The 22,695-nt window shown below is 34.4% G+C and overlaps 1 protein-coding gene across 4 annotated transcripts in view; it reads right to left on the minus strand.

The window, feature by feature from the left end:
• The window catches only part of LOC148948788 (uncharacterized), a 42,128-nt gene extending 20,772 nt beyond the window's left edge, over window positions 1–21,356 (minus strand). For 3 of the 4 annotated variants that reach the window (XM_089094696.1, XM_089094695.1, XM_089094694.1), the window contains exons 1-4: window positions 20,255–21,356; window positions 17,678–17,866; window positions 9,925–10,117; window positions 4,024–4,583 (exon numbers count right to left, since the gene is read on the minus strand). In XM_089094696.1, the coding sequence (XP_088950822.1) occupies window positions 4,139–4,583; window positions 9,925–10,117; window positions 17,678–17,866; window positions 20,255–20,405 (978 nt within the window). In that variant the 5' untranslated portion in view covers window positions 20,406–21,356 and the 3' untranslated portion in view covers window positions 4,024–4,138. Of the gene's footprint in view, window positions 1–4,023; window positions 4,584–9,924; window positions 10,118–17,677; window positions 17,867–20,254 lie in introns of those variants that run through there. The other variant, XM_089094697.1, reaches the window with a different exon arrangement.
• Window positions 21,357–22,695: the final 1,339 nt, after the last annotated feature.

Below are 22,695 nucleotides of genomic sequence, written 5' to 3' on the forward strand. Positions count from 1 at the left end.
TTCAGTTCCTTTTAAAACAAAACTTTCCGTGAACTTTAGCTTGTACAAATATAGGTTGAAGTTTGTAAAAGCTATTCATTTGTAAATGGAATCAAACAGTTCGTGGTAACGAACTGTAAGTAAGGAGCGACCCGGCTCAATAGTAACCGAAACTCTAAAAACCCGGAATTTTGATACCAATAGATAGATCAATTGAATCAGATTTTTATGCTGATTTCAAATATATAAGTTTCATTAAGTTTAGTTTTACCTATAAAAAGTTACGCGCCTGAGAATATTTGCCTTATTTTCGAAAAAAGGGGGAAAAACCCCCAAAAAGTCATAGAATTTTTATGAGAATCACACCATCGGATTCAGCGTATCAGAAAACCCTGCTGCAGAAGTTTCAAGCTCCTATCTACAAAAATGTGAAATTTTGTATTGTTTGTCAGAAGAAAGATCACGGATGCGTGTTTATTATTATTTTTTTTTTTTTTTCCCCAGGGGTGATCTTATCGATCCAGCAGTCCTAGAATATCGTAAGAGGGCTCATTCGAACGGAAATTAAAAGTTCTAGTGCCCTTTCAAAGTGACCAAAAAAATTTGAGGGCAACTTGGCCCCCTCCCACGCACATTTTTTTCCTAAAGTCACCCAATCAAAATTTGAAGATAGCCATTTCATTTAGCATAGTCGAAAATTTAATAACTGCGTTTTCAGGATGACTTGCTCCCCCACATTTGCCAGGGAAAGGCCTGGAAGTTATGAACTTTGCCCATTGTCTACATGTAGTTTTGGTTAATGGGAAGCATAAAGACGTTTCTGGAGGGATTTTTTTCTGATGGGGGGGTGTCGGTGAAGGGGGTTACTGGGGAGGATCCTTCCATGGAGGATGTTTCCTTGGGAGAAGGGACATTTCTATGAAGGGGGCGCCGGATTTCCCAGCATTGTTTAAAAAGCGATCAGAAACTAAATAAAAAAACAAGTTTTTTCAACTGAAAATAAGGAGCAACATTAAAACTTAAACAAACAGAAATTATTACGTATATGAGGGGGTTCGCCCCCAAGTCAATACCTCGCCCTTTTCGCTAAAGTTTGTTTTAGTACTTTCAAAAGAGCTATCTATTTTAATTAACCGGCCTTTGTGATTCAGGAGTTTGTGATTCAAACAAAATTCGAACTTTAGCGTAAAGAGCAAGGTATCGACTAGGGGGCAAACTCCCTAATATACGTAATAAAACATACGAATATAGAAGTTCGTTACGTAAGTTAATTCGTATGTTACGTCAGAAAAAAAATTTCGAGAAAGCCATTTAGCCAAAAAAAGTAAAATTAATATGCAAATTTCGTTTTAATTAGTCATGTACGGTGAGCCAAAATCAAAGCTGCATTAATTACATTCGGATATTACATAAAAAAAACAAGTTTTTTTAACTGAAAGTAAGGAGCGACATTAAAACTTAAAACGAACAAAAATTATTCCGTATATGAAAGGGGCTGTCCCCTCCTCAATACCTCGCTCTTTACGCTAAAGTTTGAATCTGTCACACAACTTTATTTTTTAAAACAATAAAAAACTTTAGCGTAAAGAGCGAAGTTTTGACGAGGAAACAGCCCCTTTCATATACGGGATAATTTTTGTTCGTTTTAAGTTTTAATGTCGCTCCTTACTTTCAGTTAAAAAAAAAACTTGTTTTTTTTTATTTATTAACTGAAAGAAATAGAAATTTTGCATGAATAAACAATTATAACGAAAAACAAAACAAGAAATGAAAAAAAAACAGAAGCAAGTCAGCAAATAGAAAATGTGAAAAACGAAGAAAAGTGAACAGTAAAACTAAAGGTAGAAATATCAAAATCAACATCCTGTAAATAAATATGAAAGATTACTTGAAGCTGAGGGCAGGAGAGAACTATTATGAATTAGTAAATAATGTCTATCCATAAATAAATTTATAACCATCAGAATTTTTTCTTTAGCGCTGCCGCGTCTGAAAAGGACTTACGGAGAGTGTAAAATCAACACATGTTTTTGGTTGCCACCAAAAACAGGTGTTGATTCCTTCAAGCGAAGGTTTCGCATATTTGCGAAACACGTATTAAACTGGGCAAAAGGTTAGTGGAGTATTGGGCAAACGATATGCCTTGTGTCACAAGGTGTTTTATAATAAAAAAGAATAAAAAAAAACGACCATTGAAGCCGATAATCTTGTCATGAAACTGTCAAAGAATGACAGAACAAAGAACTGATCAAAGAATAAAGAACAAGAAGGAAATACAGATACTAAGACAACATGCTTAAGAGTGGTAGGCAAGGTGAACAATCAGCATTAATAGTTGAAGAAATAAAAATCAGAAAAAAATACAAAAGATAAGAAATTACTTTTAAAGGAGTACGTTAACAGTAATAGATCATAGTCACAGTCTAAGGCCAAGAAGTATAAAATTAGAAGCGCATAAATAATTTTTAGAACTTATCAAAATACTATAGTCTAATTAAATTAAATATTTTAACTATTATCGGTAAAAAAAAGGCCTGACAGAAAAACCCTAGAATATATCCATATGAAATATTATATTAGGCAATTTTGATTCCCAATGCAAAAGCATTAGGCAGTATATTGTCCTTATGTCTTATCCTCCTAAACAACTAAATTGTTAGAAATTCCACTTTATGCCTCATTTCTCCAAACGCTAGAGTTCTTGGCCCGAAAGATCGTAATAGAAAATACGGTAAATCTCGAGCATAATAAAAATAATGGCAATTTTTGGAATTAGCGTATAGAATAGACCCTCCTAAATTGATGTTTGACCCCGTCCAAATTCACTAATTTCTGGTTATTACTGGCAATAGTTAAGTTCATATAAGTTTATTAATCCACACTCATAAACAAATAAATAAATTAAACAACACTTTCACGCTAGAGAAAACCTACGAAGGTTTGTGATCGCGCGAAACTCCACGTAACTACTTAGCTATTAACTTAACTATCTACATAAACCTCAACTATTTGATTAAAACTATTATAAATAAACCAAAAATAGATAAACTATATCCTATATATATATATATATATATATATATAAATACTAATATTATTAATAATAATAATAGAAAAAAAAAATATATATAACAAAATAAAAAATATAGAAAAATAAATAAATAACTGAATTAAAAATGATAATACATAAATAAAATATAAAAGAAAAAGAAAAATAATAACCAAAGTAGTTATTGAGGAGAACAGGCCCCACCCAAATTTAGTTTTGACCCCTTCCAAACTTTACCATTCATTCCTGAGTATTATTGGCAAAACAACTAATAATAAATCCTGGAATTTATTGAGGAAAATCAAATCCACTGAACAGAATTTTGACTCCACCCATAATTACTGATTCCTGGCAGTTATTGCCAATAATAATTAGTAATAATTACCCTCCCAAGAGTTTTTTTGTTTGACCCCAGATGTACGGTCAAAAAGGACGATATTTGGCAATATATCATCCTTCATCTGCGAAACATGCTTTAGCAATGTCAAACTTTTTCTAATTATAGCCCAAGAAACTGGAATAGAACAACATTTTTGTATATACAGTCACTCAAACGGGTATCTAAATCTATCTATAGATAACAATAATTACTTCTGGAGGGAAAAGACCCAATTCAAATTGACTTTCAGGTCCCTCCCGAATAAACTGGCAGAAATGTATCCAAAATGAAGTCTTTCATCTAGAGCTCTGTTTCCAGGCCATCCACATCCAACACGGAGTTCGACACGGGTTGTGCAGATTATCGTTTGAGTGAAGTGTATCAATACGGGTTTGGCTCTTCTCAGAGCCCGTGATCAACCATGTTATTCTGGCACGTTACAATATTGAATAAGCCGTGTCCAACACACTTGGATAAAAACACTTTAAAGTTTGGCTGGGTTATAGACGGAGAACCTGAAAACGATTTTTGTCGAACCCACTCAAAATACGCTTCAAACCAGGTGCCTAAAAACACAACAAATTCTATGGTTAAAAAAAAGAACAAAAAGGGGTACCTAAATAGCATCCGATTAAGGGGTCTCCATCGTAGCCGGGCGCACACTGACAAATAGGCTGATGTTCCTCCACACGGCAGACAGTGTGAGGTCCACAGTTGCACGGATCTTTACATTATGAATTAATGCAAGCTTTATCAGATGGACACTCTTCATCATAGGTGCATCCATCCACAACTGGCGCCAATGCTCTGCAACTACCTTCTTCACCTGCAATAAATCCATCCGGACATGCGCTAATAAGTGGCCTCATTGGCACTGTATTGACAGATCGACACACAGCTGTGTTATGACAAGGATCAAGAGTGGCACACGGTTCCACGTAAAGGGCGTTAACACACGCCTCTTTGAACGGGCAATCGGAGTCCACTGTGAATTCGGCGACTGGGACGCGATCACATCTAATCTTCGCATTGCCGGTAAAGCCGGGCGGGCAGCGACAGTTCGCACGGTGCACTGCAGGGAAGCACTCAGCTCTGGGTCCACATTCGTCGTAAAGACATGGATTAACACACTTGCCATTGCGGCACGCCGCTTCTTCTGGACAGTCTTGATCAGACCTGTAAAAATTACAAAATCATGCCTAAGTCTCCGAATTAATGGAGACTAACAACTTTTGAAGATGATGAAAAAAGGAACTAGGCGACCGAAGAATGGATATTTTCAGTATGAATGAGAGGGAAAAAGTTATCATTCAAATCCAATTATGCCTGAAACATGATTATTTATTGCAATTAAACCAAATTTATGTTCATATTTTCAAGCAGCCGACAGAACTAAGATTAAGAAAAAGAAAGAGAAAAAACTTATCGACTTTAAAGCCATTATCAGCTGCTGGAAAATCGAATAAAAAGTACCTACTTCACCATTTCCTTAGTTACAAAAGACTTTTTTGAACCTTAGTTTCTTATCTTACTTATTATTTATTAATTTCCCTCAAATTCGAAAAGTATTTAAAATAGAACAAAGGAACGATTTACAATAGGCTTAAAACATAACTGAATAAAACCTATGGTATAAAAACAAAATAATTCATTCCTCAAGCATTTTCTAATTCTGAAAAAAGGGGAAAGGTTACGCATAGAGAGAATATTCTCAGGCTTATGGTAAAAGTTATATATCTTAATGTTAGGTAATTCCAACTGCAGTTTAATTTAAACCTCGAAACTAATTCACTGCGACTAAAGCAAATCGGAAAACCAAATTAAAATTTAGTACTACCACAAAGCCATATTATTGAACCAAATGCCTTCCTATTTTTTTTGCTGTTGAATATTTAAAATTAGCATCCACTTCGAATCCCGAGCTGAAGCAGAATTATACAATTTCGGAGACCACACTACCTTTCCATGACGATAAATAAAAAGTTCAAATAGGGATAAATCCTTTTAATAGATAGTGATAAATAATTTCTTAGACCACACTGCTTTTCCATTTACAAAAAATTAAACGAGAAAAACGGGTTTTAATTTCTGTAAAGCAGTGAATACAACACATTTAATTGAACACAAATATTCCGAATATTTCGGCCCCACATACTTGAGCCTTTCTCAACGGAAAAAAAATTCTTACATAAACATAAAAAATATACTAAACAAAACAAAAGAAAAAATATAAATAAATAGGAAAAGAAAACTCACATATTAAATAAACGAACTCCATTCACTGCCGTATACAATCGAATGTTTATATTGGCGCACCTTCTCACAGAATATAAATTGACATCTATCAAAAAATGAGAATATATTTATACTTAAACTAAACAAAAAAGGTCAGCTAACCCCCGGCTCATAACCCCTAAATAGATCTCACAAGTTCATCACCCAATGTTTGAATTATAAATTGAACAGATTCGTTTGCTTGCAAGCTTAGCTGCAGTTCGTTTACCTTTCCCAGCATTTAACCCAGTCTGACCTTTGTCCGCAAGGTCATCATTCGTATCCGAACTATTATCAAAAATAGTACTGGTTGAAAATTTTACCTGCTTCTTAATTAAACTATTATAAATCGAATTGATCCTAAAGTCCCCTTTACCTTTATTGATATTAATAACCCTATTTAGTATGTTTTTTATTTCTATAATTTTCCTGAAGCTTTTTATAAGCCCTACAGACGTAACTACTATTTATGTTTGATAAAATAAAATAATGTGATGAGAAAAATTATAAACATGTTCTGCAACAGCTGACTCAAACGTCTCTGGTGTTTTGTTTTAGAGCGCAATCTATTGCATTCTTGTCTTGCTGTAGCCTATTTTCTAAAATCTGTTGCGTTCTTCCCACATAAAATTTACCACAAGAGCATGGAATTTTGTATACTCCCTTTTGCAAATTTCTCGGTACCTTGTCTTTCCCTTTATTTAACAACGAGCTTATATTTTGTCCTGATTTAAATGCTGTGTTTATATTACGTTTTTTAAATTCTCTTCTTAATTTTTGTGATAATATTGGGATAAAAGGCAAAGTTATGTAATTTGTTTCTTGGTTTGACCCATATTTTTCTAATATTTTTGGTTCCGTCAACTTTTTTTTCCTTTTTTCAATTATTTGAGAAATCATATTTTCTGGATAGCCATTACCTATTAGAATATCCTTAATAAAAATTAGTTCATTGCTTATATATTCTGGTGATGTCACTTTATAGACCCTATCAGCTAAAGTAATAACTACGCCCCTTTTTACCTGGATCGGATGATTTGATGTGAAAGACAAGTAACGGTTGTTATTAGTCGGTTTACGGTAAATTGAAAACGCTAGTTTGATATTATTTCTATGGATCAAAATATCTAGAAACGGTAACTTATTCTCTGTTTCCTTTTCAATTGTAAAAATTAATTCTCCTCCCAGATTAAAATTTAGGTTTTAAAAAATATGTCTCTATAGCTAAATTTTTTACATACTCTACATAAATATTTGCTAACAACGGACTTAAAGGCCCTCCCATTGCTAATCCCCTAATTTGATGGTAAAAATTATATCTAAACGTGAAATAATTAGTATACCTGCTAGTTATTCTGACTAAATTAGCTATAGAGACATATTTTTTAAAACCTAAATTTTAATCTGGGAGGAGAATTAATTTTTACAATTGAAAAGGAAACAGAGAATAAGTTACCGTTTCTAGATATTTTGATCCATAGAAATAATAACGAACTAGCGTTTTCAATTTACCGTAAACCGAATAATAACAACTGTTACTTGTCTTTCACATTAAATTATCCGATCCAGGTAAAAAGCGGGGTGGTTATTTCTTTAGTTGATAGGGTATTAAAATTAGCATCACCAGAATACATAAGCAATGAACTAATTTTTATTAAGGATATTCTAATAGGTAATGGCTCTCCGGAAAAATGATTTCTCAAATAATTGAAAAAAGGAGAAAAAAGTTGAAGGAACCAGAAATATTAGAAGAAGATGGGTCAAATCAAGAAACAAATTACATAACTTTGCCTTTTATCCCAATATTATCACAAAAATTAAGAAGAGAATTAAAAAAAAATGATATAACTACAGTATTTAAATCAGGACATCATATAAGCTCGTTGTTAAATAAAGAGAAATACCCGGGACCGAGAAACTTTCAAAAGGAAGCATACAAGATTTCATGTTTTTGTGGTAAATTTTATGTGGGAAGAGCACAACAGATTTTACTAAATAGGCTACAGCAACACAAGAATGCAATAGATTGCGCTCTAAAATAAACACCGGAAACTTTTGAGTCAGCTGTTGCAGAACATGTTTATAATTTTTCTCATCACAGTATTTTATTTGATCAAACAAAAATAGTAGATACGTCTGTAGGACTTTTACAAAGCTTCAGGGTAATTATAGAAATAAAAAAAATAATATATGGGGGTATTAGTATCAATAGAGATGAAGGGGATTTTAGGATCAATTCGATTTATAATAGTTTAATTAAAAAACAGGTAAAATTTTCAACCAGTACTATTTTTGATAATATTTCGGATACGAATGATGACCTTGCGGACAAAGGTCAGACTGGGTTAAATGCTGGGAAAGGTAAACGAACTGCTGCTAAGCTTGCAAGCAAACGAATCTGTTCAATTTATAATTCAAACATTGGGTGATGAACCTGTGAGATCTATTTAGGGGTTATGGGCCGGGGGTTAGCTGACCTTTTTTGTTTTAGTTCAAGCATAAATATACTCCCTTTTTTTTATGGATTTCAATTTATATTTTGTGAGAAGGTGTGTCAATATAAGAATTCGATTGTATACGGCAGTGAATGGAGTTTGTTTATTTAATATGTGAGTTTTCTTTTCCTATTTATTTATATTTTTTCTTTTCTTTTGTTTAGTATGTTTTTTATGTTTATGTAAGAATTTTTTTTCCGTTGAGAAAGGCTCCCGGATGTGGCGCCGAAATATTCGGAGTATTTGTGTTTAATTGAATGTGTTGTATTCACTGCTTTATAGAAATTAAAACCCGTTTTTCTTGTTTAATTTTTTGTAGATAGTGATAAACTTCACAAAAATACTAGATATTTCGGTCACATATGCAGTGACCGTCATCAGTATTAATTACATCAGTATGTTTAATGATGACAGTCACTGCATATCTGATTGAAATATCTATTATTTTTTTGGTGAAATTTATCACTGTCATATAAAAGGTTTTATCCATATTTGAACTTTTTATTTACTGAGCCAGAATATAAAATAGCCCCAGATAAACAACAGTATCAAAATTCGAAAATGAGATAATCCTGTCGCAAATTCATTCAGCTGGGATTTTAACTTTGACAGCAGTATGCTTACTAGAAAAGGGAATTAAAATTCTTAATTAGACTAGCTTTAGAATGACTCAACAAAATGATATTATCAGAATATGCAATAAAAGACACATCCCATCCCCAACATATAAGGGTTGTAGACAAGACCGAAAATAGGGGGGGGGGGTACTGGATTCGAGCCCCCCCCCCCCCAAAAAAAAAAAATAAAAAAAAAATATCGGTTCGACTCCTAAAATTGGAATAAAATGCATAGAAACAAATTTTCATGCGTTATGTACGGTTTTTTTGCAACCCCCCAAACAAAAATCCTGGACATGCCCTTGGTATAAGATCATTTCCAGTGAGAAAAAATTGACATTTGTATTGATTCAAAATTGATTCCGGAATAGTAACTACGATTTCGATTAGTCTTGTAAGTAAAACTGCTATTTTGAAAACAAACTTGAGAAATTCGAAAAATATTACAGTATAAAATATTAATAAACAAGTAAAAACTATTGGAATCGCAATCGTGCGTAATTTTATAATTATCTACAAGTTGGATTAAAGTCTGGTTATAGTCTGGACTAGATTAATATTACTATTAACCAATGAAATCAATCAATTAAACATAATATTAATATTAAAAGATTTAAGCCGAACTGCCAGCCATGACAAAAACAAAGAAATGAATATAAAGATGACAAGCGGGTCTATGGCCAGTAAATGAAAACGAAGAGAACCAACAAAAATCAAACGAATATTTCGCCCGTATACAACAAGGTGTCTTTCGCGTAGAGAAAAAAACTAGAAACTAAAACTAAAAAATATAACTAGAAAATAATAAATATAACTAAAATAGACTAACATAAAATATATAATATACAATTACTACATATTTTATGTTAGTCTATTTTAGTATTATACATATTTTTGGTTTTAGTTTTTTTTTCTACGCTGAAGACGCCTTGTTCTATACGTGCGAAATATTTGTTCGACTTTTTTTTTGTTATCTTCGTTTTTATTTACTGGCCATAGACCCATTTGTTGTCTTTATATTCATTTCTTTGTTTTTAATATTATTATTAAGTACTGTACACCAATAGAAAGACTAAAGGGTTTAAAAGAGGATACTAAAGGTTAGAATAAATAAAAGGGATCAAATCTCACTTGCATCCAACTACAAAACATCCTTCTCCTGGGTTCCCTTCCATCCCAATAGGGCATCGACACCCAGCTTCGTGATTCATTCCAAAACGCTCTGCAGTTGGGGCACAAGGGTCAGAAACCAAACACGGGTTTACGCAGTTGCCATTGTGACAAGCCTTGTCAAAGTCACAATACCCGTCACCACAGCAACCGACTGAAATAGTATTTCATATAGCATGATACTCATGTGTCATCAACTTAAAATAATGAAATAGTTGAGTATAATGGTAAAGGCCGTATCGAGGATTTTTTTTTCGGGGGGTTTTACACAAAAAGCACAAAAAACGCATAATTTTTTTGTATATTCGTTTTTACGAGTCAGACAAACACTTCAAGAGGGGATGTTCAAACCCACTACCCCCCCCCCCCCGTGGGTACGGCATTAATAATGGGGCCTACACACTATACCGTTCACACTAGCGTAACTTAAGACTTAAAGTTACATTATTCAGCCATACGGAGCACATTTGGTCCATACCGTAGGCACTACAGGCTCGAGATCTCCACATAACTTTATGTTATGCAAGATTATGCAATGTTATGAAAAATTCAAGGGGGTGGGGGTTCTGGAGGAGCAATTAATAAACTTTTGAAAAAAAAATATAAACTGTACCTAAAACGCCTTTGACGCCGTTTTTTCATCACATGAGATCATCATCAGAGCTTAAATTTTCATCTCCATTCCATATTTTTAATTTTAAATAGTGTGTTTATGATGATTATAACGATTTTAGACGATGCTCCTAATGTTTTAGGGATTTTAACGTTAGCCTAGTGCGGATGGACTTTTTCAATTATGAAGGGTTATACTCTATGGAACGTAGCTTAACCCTTTAGCATATGAAACTGACTATGTAGTGCCAAAGCGGCTTGATATAGAAGAAGAAGAACTAAAGCACCATATATAAAATTAATACATACAACAGCAACCTTATAAGAAAATTAAAATATATTTCTTGTGAATTATTATCGCTTCTAATCAGCAGTTGTACCAAACCAATCTTGTTCCTCTCATCCTCCGAGCTATGCTGTATTGTTTATCCTCTCATTAGTATGGTGCCGATGGTTTGATATTATTATCTTATCCCTTCTTGTTTTAGTTTTGTTTTTTTTTTGTTTACAGCTTTTTCAAATAGGAGATGTTTAGAAGTCCTTCAAAAAAAAAAGTCCCACCAGATCCCAAATCAAATTCCAGTGAAAGTGCCATAGTGAAAGATAACCATCTTGGCTGGTCAAGCACACTATCTCAAAGTTCAAATGATAGCTCCAATTCGAAGAATAGGACAATGATAAGTGTAGGGGCTAATGTAACCATAAATGATGATAATGGGTTTCAAGAGGTCCTCTCTTGAAGCTTTAAAAAAAGGAAAAAAATCTCCCCAATCAAAAGCATTTCCCCTCTCCCTGCCCAAAATCTTCCCTCCAAAAACTTAGGAATTTACCTTAAAATTACTCCTACTACCCCCTTTGAAATAAAAATGATCACTGCAATAAGAGTTGCAATTTTTAAATTGCTAAAATCAATGTTCTCTCTTAATATTAACCGTGATGGATCTCTGCTAATAGCTGTAGAAGATCAGAAATCAGCAGATACAATAATTACCCTAAAATCCCTTCTGAATACCCCAATTATTGCATCTAATTGGAACCCAAAACAATCACCAACAAAAATAGTAGCTTATAATGTTGCCCCAGAGATATCCACTCAGGAGTTAAAAGAAGGCCACTGAGATAGGGCTGGAAACACAATCCCAGTTGAGGTTGTTACCCAACTTGGCAAACCTAACTCTAATGGCCTAAAAACTAGTAGATCCTTCTTATTCACACTGAAGGAAAAAATTAATATCCCAGAAAAATTATTCCTATTTGGGCAAATCAAACCACACAAGGAATTCAAACCTAAGCCTATCCAGTGTCAGAAGTGTCTCAAACTGGAACACACGACAAACAAATGCAATGAAATTCTCCGAGGGTGTAGTAATTGTAAAGCTTTCCATCCTAAAGAGCTGACAACTTGCAACAAAACTCAGCCTACATGCATCAATTGCAAAGGCCCACATGAATCTACAAATAAATCATGATGCCCTGCATACAAGAAAAGAGCTCTAACACGCCAAATATCAACAGAGAAGGCCATCCAATACCCCTTTGCATCAATGGAAGAAAATGCTGCCAAACAATAACAAATAAAGCCTGTAATGAAACCAACCAAAACCCCCAAGTAAAAGCCCCCAATGCATCAAGCACCCCATATAAAACACCATCTTCTAAGCCCCCTAGCTCAAATCCCTATCAGAAGGAATCACCACGCCAACAAGCCTCTTTGTCCGGTGAGATGAGGTCAGCCTGGCCCCCCCCTCCCAAGAAGAAAAAAACCAGAAACACTACCAGGAATCAATCCCCTAACTGACAAACAGGATGCACAACCATAAATATATACCCAAATATATGCTTATTCATTCTAAACTGTAATGCAGTTCAGGCCATGAACATACGAGAAAACATCAAATACATAAAACAAAAATCATTACAGAATTTGAAAAAATCTACATCCCAGATGATATGCTCATTCAAGCAAAAAAAGATCTTGCTTTACTTTTAACAAAGCTGAACATTAATACACAGCCATATGAAGAATAAATCAACAACACAACATATATCAATACTCCAATGGAATGTAAGATCATTCACAGAAAATAAGCTAAATGAACTAATATCTTTTATGAATAATAATTCCATTAATATTGCTTGCCTCCAGGAAACTCATTTAACCCAAAATCAACAAATTAAGTCTCTGGGATATACTATCTTCAGAAAGGATAGATCTTCAGAGAGAAAAGGAGGTGGGGTAGCTTTATTCGTTAAAAATAATATAAAATTTTGTGGCATCAATTTTCCAGATTTTGCAAATGATGTTGATGTAATTGGTATCAGTGTTTGGCCGAATAATTTAAAAACCTACATAATAAGCTTTTATAACCCTAATGGCCAAACTACAGATGCCAAGGATTTCTTTAATTATATAAATAATTCTAATATGTTAAAACATATCATTATTTGTGGAGATTTCAATGCCCACAGCCTTTTGTGGGGGAATAAACCATCAAATAAAGCTGGTAAATTGATTGAGCATATGACTTCAAATAATAATGAATGAGCTATTGCTGCCCCTCGAAACCTGAACACATACTTCAACCCCAAAAGTGGCATATTTTCCACAATTAACGTACAAATTGTGTCATTATTTTTTGAATAAAATTTTCATAATTAAAAAAGATAGTCAATCTACTAACCCCTTTGCTATAGTTTGCTCCCTAAATGAACCTGCTGAAACTTTATCTCATACCTCAAAATATATCAACACTAAATCAAATTTGTCTATGTTCCAAAATAAGCTAAATGATTAAATTACAAGTTTCACCCAAAGTTCATGCATTTCTAACACAACAGTTGACAAACATCCTGAAGCCTTGACATCTTTACTAATAAATACAGCTAATCATGCTATCCCCAGGACAACACCTAAGAAAACATTCCTTAAACAAATTCCTAAAGCATGGTGGACAAATGAGTGCCTAAATAAATGGAGGATAAAAAAGGCAGCTAGGACAGAATTCATAAAAAAACCATCACCTACTACATATTCAAAAAAATTACAAGCAGAATCTAATCTAAAAAGGACTATAATAGATGCTAAATATAAATACTGGAATAATTTTGCAAATAATCTATCCAGAGAAACAAATGAGCCAATTATACATAAAGTCATAAGCCACATCTGTGGGAAAAAGACTTCCCCTAACCCACTCCTGTATGAGCTTATACATAATAATACCCATTATGACAATGACAATGGAAAACCTAACATATTTTCAACCCTTTTTATTAATAAGGGAACATCAATTAATCAAAACAAACTATCCCCAATTCCTATGAGCCCACATTACCAACCATGGCCAGGATCCGAGTACATAACTAACCCATTTTCAATCCAGGAATTGAATAATGCACTACATCATATTAGAACCAAAACTAGCAGCAGCTACGACAATATACACTCTACATGGATAAGGAATCTCACACCTTCATACAAACAAGAATTGCTAAATTGTTATAATCACGCTTGGGCATCTTCTAGGTTCCCCAATATATGGAAATGTTCGTCGCTCCTACCAATCCTAAAGAAAAAAAACAAACAAAAGATAACCCGGAGTCTTATAGGCCCATAATGATTACTCCTGTGATGGGGAAAATAATTGAGAAACTGATATATCAGACTCCTCTGGTTTGTTGAAAAAAAATAATAAGATCGCTCCTACTCAAATTAGATTCAGGAAACACCATTCCTCAACAGATGCTTTCATTTTGCTAACAAATGCAATAAATGAATCTTTCTCAAAAAATAATGTCCTAGTTGCAGCTTTCCTAGATTTTGAAGGGGCATATGGCAATGTGAACCACCAAATCCTTTTACACAAACTTGCAAACCTTTGAGTACCCCCTAAGCTAGTATCTTTTATTAAATCCTTCATAGAAGTGCGAAGTTTCATCGTCTGTGTCGGTTCAGCCTCTTCACCCCAAAAGACAATAACCAAAGGCCTACCTCAGGGAGCAGTCCTCAGTTGCCTCCTGTTTGCCCTATATCTCTGGGACATGAACCTACCCCACACGAATTTACAATATGCTGATGATCTGATGCTATGGTCATCTGGTAACACCTTTCAGATAGCACAGTCAAATCTGCAAAAGTCGCTTTTCCAGTTTGAAAAATTCTCTCAACATTCAGCTTTACCTATTGCACCCACCAAGTCAAAAATAATCCAATTTCACCAGAAGCGAAACATTTTTAATGCAAAGCTAAATCTAAATGAAATAACTATTTCAGAATATAATCATAATTATTACCGAGGTTTACCGTCTCACAAACAACCTAATTTCCACCTCCACGTTTCAAACATAATAGAAAAATGTTATAGAAAAACAAATATATGTAACAGACTTCTTTTAGCGCCACGAAAATATCAGGAAAAAGTCTTAATCCAGTTTTATAAGTCTCATAACAGACAACGGATTGACTATGGAATCATCTTCTATGTTAAATGAACAAAGATCTAGATGCAAAAAATTGAAACAATGCAAAATGATATAATGCGTGTCATATTTGTTCATAGGAAACCCACAAGCACAAAGTTTTTGCTTATGGAGAGTGGATTAACAACAATAAGGGAGAGACGTAGGTTTCTCTTGACAAAACATCTTACAAAAATTGAATCAAACAGCTCACACACATTACATAATTGGTTAAGAAATCCAGCCATGTATAGAGGCATTCCAGATGAGTATGCCAATATTCAGAAGAAGTTCCCCATACCAGCAAAGTCTATTGCACCCACTTTCCCCGATCCCCCCCATGGAATTGGTCAAGTCCCATAATAAATAATGAATTCTCAAAGTGGAATAAAGATTTAACCCCCATTGCTTTTGTCCAGAAAAAATTTGCAGAACTTAATACAATTACCTATAAAATCACTTCCAAATATTTGTTCATGGGTCAAAAATGAATGAGAAGGTTGCAACTGGCGTTTCCCTTCCTCACCTGAAAATTGCAATGGGTGAGAGATTATATAAGAATTTATCTATAATGTCTGCTGAGTTAAATTTCATAATCATGGGATTAGAACACCTTATGGAAAACCATCCCTTGAGTGCTAATTCAAAAATATTATCATATATTCCAACTCTCTATCAAGCCTTGAGTTGCTGGCCTCAGCTCCTCAATATAAGTTGGACATTGACACTTATCATTGTCACAGTATTATTGATAATCTTGCTTCAAGTGGCATAAAAACTTATTTTCAGTACATTCTTAGCCACTCTGGCATAAGTGGTAATCATCAGGTTGATGAAATAGCAAAAACTGCTATAAATATTGACCAGCCAAGTGGGCGACCAATCCCAATTAGAGATATTTACCGATGGAGGCTATCAGATATTAATTTTAATAAAATTAATCCTATCCTTTCCCCCTTTCCCAATACGTATCTCTCTAAAATTTATCATAGAATTCGTTCTGGAACAAATGGACTAAGGTTCCCTGCATTCGCATATAAGTTTTCTAATTCAAGTGGTTCAACTCCCCAGTCCCCTCTTTGCAGGCATTGTAATATGAATAATGGAACAATTGACCATTGCCTATTTGAATGTAATATGCTGACGTCTGCACAACATACCTTGCTTTGTAAACTGTTAAAATGCTTCAAACACCACAAATCTCACTATCAGCCAGAGCCTAGCCAACTATACCTGCACACAGAGCACAGAAATCGATATATATCATCTTATATTTGAACTCCTTGAGTCAAAAGATCTACTGAAAGATATCTGAGAATATCTAATAAATAAGAGACAACCAAGACAGTAGCTCTGTAGCCCACAGAGTGAAGCAAAAAGAAGAGGGCTAAATAGTACCAACTGAATAGCCCGCCTGCTGTGAATTAGAAGAAGAAGAAATACATTTAGGACTAAATAGTATTGACTGAAAAGCCTATTTCTCACCTAACAGAAGAAAAAGAATGCACAACACTAAAACTAAAAACATTACACAGACAAAGAAAAATTAAGCGAAAATCACGCTTGATAAATCCTCTTCTCGAGGTCGTTAGGTAAAGCTAATAAATATCAAGGAAATTTCCTAGGGAAAAGATTGTTTATCCTAGCTCATTTTAGAAGAAGGCTGAAATGCCCCTTTTAGACTCGGCCATGGCGACGTACGGTGTTACGGTGACATATGATGTTTATGGTTTTCGGCATGATAAAACAAGTCACGACCCTTATACAGAAAAAAGAAAAAGGGTTATTCGTTCATCAACTGAAACAGATTTGCTTCAATCTTAAAATGAATACACCTCTTATATAATTCCAAATTTGAATTTCGATTAGGATTAAAATTGGAACATATTTCTAAATTAGATTAGACGAAAATAGGATTAAACTTGTTGAAAGGATTAAAATAAGATATTACTTTTGGTGAGCTTGTAATTTCAACAATGCAACTTTTTCTGATAATTAGGGGAATTTTAATTTTAAATTTAAATTAGGAATTAAAAATTTCATTTACATCGCTCTCTTGTTTTCTTTACAGTACCCGGAAACATCTATACCCAAGGATTTATACCGGGTTATAATACCTAGAAACATTCCCATGAATCTATATAAAGACAACAGATATTTACCCCAAAAAACGAATTGTTTACCCTCACACTACATTATTTTTTTTTTAAAAAAAAAAAAAAACTTAAAAGGTTAATCTTTCATCGACTGAATCAGGATTCGCTTCGATCTAAAAAATGAAACAACTTTTTAGAGTTTCAAAATTATACCAGACTTTGAAATATTTAAAATAGTATATTATTGTCGTTACGCTTGTAATTTCACCAGGGAAATTATTCCTGAGATTGAGGAAAATATAGAAATTGAGACTACTACTACTACTAACAGCCCACTACAGGACCAAACCACCTGAGGCTAACTGCAAGACCAATTCTCCGCCATCTAGACCTATTCGAAGCTTCACTCTTTACCTACTCCCATGAAGCTCCAATTTCCTTTAAATCCTTTCTTATGACCTCTACTGACCCCATTCATGGACAACCTGCTTTTCATTTGTCAGCAAATAGATGGCACATATAGAAAATTTAAGATCAGTTAAGCTTACCAGCATAACATCCAGTTTGCGGATTGCCTGCAAAGCTTTCTTGACATAAGCAAATTGGGTGATGGTTCTGCACAAGGCATACAGCGTTCCTACCGCAGCTGCACGGAGATCTGCAGTGGTTATTAATGCCCGCTTCAGTATCTGGACAATCAGAATCAACAGTACAGCCAACATTATATAGTATTTGAACTAAAAGAAGAAATTTAGAGGTGTCAATTGATATAAATACCCGGGATAAGACTTTATTTTGTCTTTGCTAAAAAAACTCCAATATTATATATAAAAACATCGATAGTTGAAACTGCCTTTGAAAAAGGAATCATAGGCAGCGAAATCGTGCTGCCTAAGTAAAGAACGATGTTGGCACAATGCATTACTTTTTTTTTCATACCAGGGCCCTTCGTATCGAAGGAGTTGTCGTAGAAACTTCGAAAAGGGTTCATTCGATTGGAAATTGGAATGCCTAGTACCGTTTTAAGTAGTCCAAAGTGATTGGAAGGTAACTAACACCCCTCTCACACCTACCATTTCCCCAAACACATTCAATAGTCGAAAGTGATTGGAAGACAACTAACACCCCTATCACGCCCACCATTTCCCAAAACAGATCCATCAAAATTTTGAAATAGCCATTTTGTTCAGCATAGTTGATTTCCAGATAGAAATTATGTTTTTGAGGAGGACACTCCCTCACAGCCCTCAGGGTAAGGGCTGTAAGTTATGCCCTGGGGGCATATAAGATTTTTTATAGAAGGCGTTGTCGTAGAAACTTCAAAACAGGCTCATTCGACTGGAAATTTAAAGGGCCAGTGCCCTTTTTAATAGTCGAAAGCGATTGGAGGGCAACTAACCTCCCTCTCACGCCCACCTTTTCCCCAAAAACATCCAATAGAAATATTGAGATAGCCATTTTGTTCACGTAGTTGAAATTTCTGGAAACTAGGTCTTTCGATTCAGGAAACCCAGAACTCACAAAACCTATAAAAGTCCATTCATTTTGCTCACACTTGGATGCTTAAATCGTCAGCATAATTCACGTCCAAGAGAATTTTTCCTCCCCATTTTATTCCGTGGTCTCCCATTACCTTTCCTGTGCTCCTCAAGACAAAGTCCATCAAAATAATCCATATAAAGGGGGATAGAACACGACCCTGCTTAGCTCCTGATTTAATGCAAAACCAGCTGCTATCCTCATTTCCTAACTTAAACGCAGCAGTGTTATTCTCGTACATATCACTAATCACTTTAACGTAATTGTCTGGTATATCATACAAGGATAAACCTTTAGTAAAGCTCTTCTATGAACAGAATTGAACGCTTGCTCATAATCTATAAAACTGAGGACCAAAGGCGTTTGACAACTCAGGCACTTCTCAATTATTAACCTAAGAGTGAAAATTTGGTCGACACATCCTTTACCTTTTCTGAAACCGCACTGTTCTTCTCTTAAAACTTTGTCTACGGCATCTCTCAGTCTAAAAAGTATCATATTACTAAGTAATTTACTACATACAGAAACCAGACTAATGCCTCGATAATTACCACACTCACTTTTATCACCTTTCTTATAAAGTGGCTTAATTAAGGTTTTCCTAAAATCTTTAGGTACTTCCCCTTTTTCAAAAATCATAATAATCTTCAGTAACTTATTTATAACCTCAGAGCTACCATATTTAAGAAACTCATTTACCACCCTATCAGCACCTGGAACCTTATTATTTTTTAATCCTTTTACTACTGTCGCTAGTTCTTCCTCACAACACAAATCTTCCTTCACATCCAAGGTATCACAATTTTTTTCATTTACCTCTATATCTTTTCGTGCAACTCTATCTCGGTTTAGAATATATATATATATATATATATATATATATATATATATATATATATATATATATATATATATATATATATATATATATATATATATATATATATATATATACATATAAATTCTAGTACCATGCCATCTTTACATCTGCAAGGGGTTCCCATCTTTCGTCCATCGTGTCTATTTTGTACTAATAGCCTAGTTCATCAACCCGACGCAGAATTCTGCTCACCCCAATAAAAAAATTTAAAAAAGCGATATAAAACCCAATAAAAAATATATAGTTTTATATAAAACAGATAAAAAATATAAATATAAGTCATATAAAAATATAAAATAAAAAAATATATAAAAAATATAAAATATATAACATAAAAATATAAAGAGTACAAACACTATTCCATCTGGTATCATGCCATCTTTATATATGCAAGCCCATCGTTTGTCCATCGTTTTTCCAATAGAGTGGCCCTACCCAAAATCCTATACCTAACCCCATTTTCGGATGTTTTGTCAGATTTTGAAAGGCGTTCATTGTGCAAACCCAATTTTAAGTTTGCTAAATGTCATCTCCAAATCCTAATTTGGCTTAAAAATGCTTATATTGTTTGACGTTTTGGGACGTTTGACGTATGGAGTCCTCCTTGTTGTCCGTTTACGGTTGAATAAATACTTTCTGGGGAATTCCCTAGTTCATCTAACCTACCCAAATAACCTCAATAAATCAGCCAAAGAAGATAACAAACCTGGAGTACAAACACCACTCTCATCTGGCACCATGCCATCGTTGCACTTGCACGCCATCGATTTAAACAGTGAACTGTTAATGACCACACAAAGAGCGGTCTCATGATAAGGTTTAGTCTCCAAACATAATTGTTTGCATCTGCCATCCATACAAGTAAATTGAGATGGACAATCGTCACCTGCTCTACACTCTGGCTCAGCAACAACCAGGAATTCTTCAACCCTACTAGTTGCCTCGCAGCCAATAGCTGGATCTCCGCTTGGAAGGTTGTCGGGGCAACGACATCCAGCAGAATGTTTCTATAAAAAAAATAATGTATAAGTGAATAAAAAGTGGTTCTCATCGAAGGACAAGAAATCAGCTAGAACAAACAGAGATTCCCATCCCTCCAACTAAATAAAAGGTATTCTAAATCCCATTTTTTACAAAATTAAATTGTTAAATTTATCTATTAGATCTCAGCCATTGACTAAGATTGACTAACCAGAGGTGTTCAAAATTCTTTGGGTAGTTTAAACCCACCTCCAAATTGAGAAACTGGCAATTTCGGGTGACTTTATTTTTATTGAAGGAGTTTATTTTTATTGAAGAGATATTGTTTCTGAAGGGATTGTCTTTGTCCTTGGGAGTGCTTCGAATATATGCCTAGCTGATTCTATATAAAGCATTATAATTAAAAGAGAGAGAGAGAGAGAGAGAGAGAGAGAGAGAGAGAGGGAGAGAGAGAGAGAGAGTGAGAGAGAGAGAGAGAGGGAGAGAGAGAGAGATATGCTACAGATAAGGTAGAATTTGCCTCAGCGAAACACTCTGCAGTAGGTGCACAGGGGTTATCAGCAAGACAAGGATCATCACAATTCTTCTCAACATAGGCTTTAGCTTAAGGACAATCCCCATGAACCCGACAACCAACGGCAGTACATCGCACGCGGGGGTCTCCTTCTGTACCAGGTGGGCATCGACAATTAGCCTGGTGATTTGCTGGGTAGCACTGTGCCTTTATCGCACATGGGTCATCAATGACACAAGGGTTGATACACCGTCCGTTGTGGCAAGCTGTGTCTGTCGAAAATTCATCGTCAGCTCGACATCCAACTAAAATAGATTCATTTATTAGTTAACATCAGAACTGATAGAATAAGAGAATGGGAATATGAGATTAAGAGAAGAGGATACGAGAATATGAGTCCGAACGATATAAAATGAGTAGGATAGTTTTTACCCGAAATTTACCAGAATTCGGGATTCCATGGGGGTGATTTCTGAGCTTGAATTTCCTTGGTTTATATCTGTGACGTATTTTCTGAGTTTGAATTTATATCTGTGACATTATTTCTTATTTCTGGAAAGACAAGTAACTCCACCTTTTAAAAACCTGATTGGTTGAATGATTTTATTACGTGACTGCACCTAACAGGTATTTCACTCTAATATACTATTTAACTACATTTATACCCAAACACTAAAATTCTTACACGAACTGCAAAAAAAAAAAAATTATAAAAAATGAAATAAAAACAACACATTCAAAAAACCATCCTCAGAAAACTTTCACAATAACCTCAAACATCAAATTTATTTGTGCTGTACAGGACTTTCTTCACTATATTCCTAACATTTTATCACCAATTATCAAATTTAAATCAAATGGGAAGCTAACATTATGTTCTCTCAATTCAAAAATCATATTAAACCTCTGACCAACATAAAAAGGACAATCATACAGGACATGCTCACAGTTTTCTATACGTCCACATTCACACGTTGGGCTATCAGTTATGCCTATTCTATGTAAAAAAAATAATTCAGTTTTGAATGGCCTGTTATAAACTGAGTTAAAATATAACTTGGTTCAAGTTTTTGCGCACAAATTAAATCTTCTTTACAATTGAAAAATCTAACAGGCTAACTACTCATATAATTTTCAAATATTACCTACCATTTATTATATAGAGAATTTTTTAAAACACTACGGCTCAGTTGGAAAGGTGAAAAATCATTTTCAATCAGAAACTCAACTCCTAGCAACTGAGCAACTATTTCATCGGTAAAAACGCTATGATCAACGGAATATCTATTTAAAGGAAAACTAGGATGCACAATATCTGACCAAAAAGGGGGACGTCTGTTTTTAACAAACCTCATCACTGCCAGTTCTATTGCTCTTAGACCGATTGGAAGGACACCAGAAAGGGCCATAATAACATAATTTTGAGCATACAAATACAAAGGGTTGAACATCTTTGTGCTGACTGTAACATATTCTGTATATTTTTTTTTCTTAAGGCCCCAATCCATACTGGAGCCGCATGCAAATAGTAATTTCAATTACTGACCTATACAATTTTCTAAGAGTGAAAGGCTTTAAGCCCCAGGTCATCCGTGCCGGGCTTAAAAGACGAGTCGAATATTTCTTAGCTTCATTAATTCTGCACGTTACAT

This window comes from Artemia sp. Qi Xiang Cuo, chromosome 9 (assembly GCF_049724085.1).
Source record: "Artemia sp. Qi Xiang Cuo chromosome 9, ASM4972408v1, whole genome shotgun sequence".
In the NCBI taxonomy this organism is placed as follows: domain Eukaryota; kingdom Metazoa; phylum Arthropoda; class Branchiopoda; order Anostraca; family Artemiidae; genus Artemia; species Artemia sp. Qi Xiang Cuo.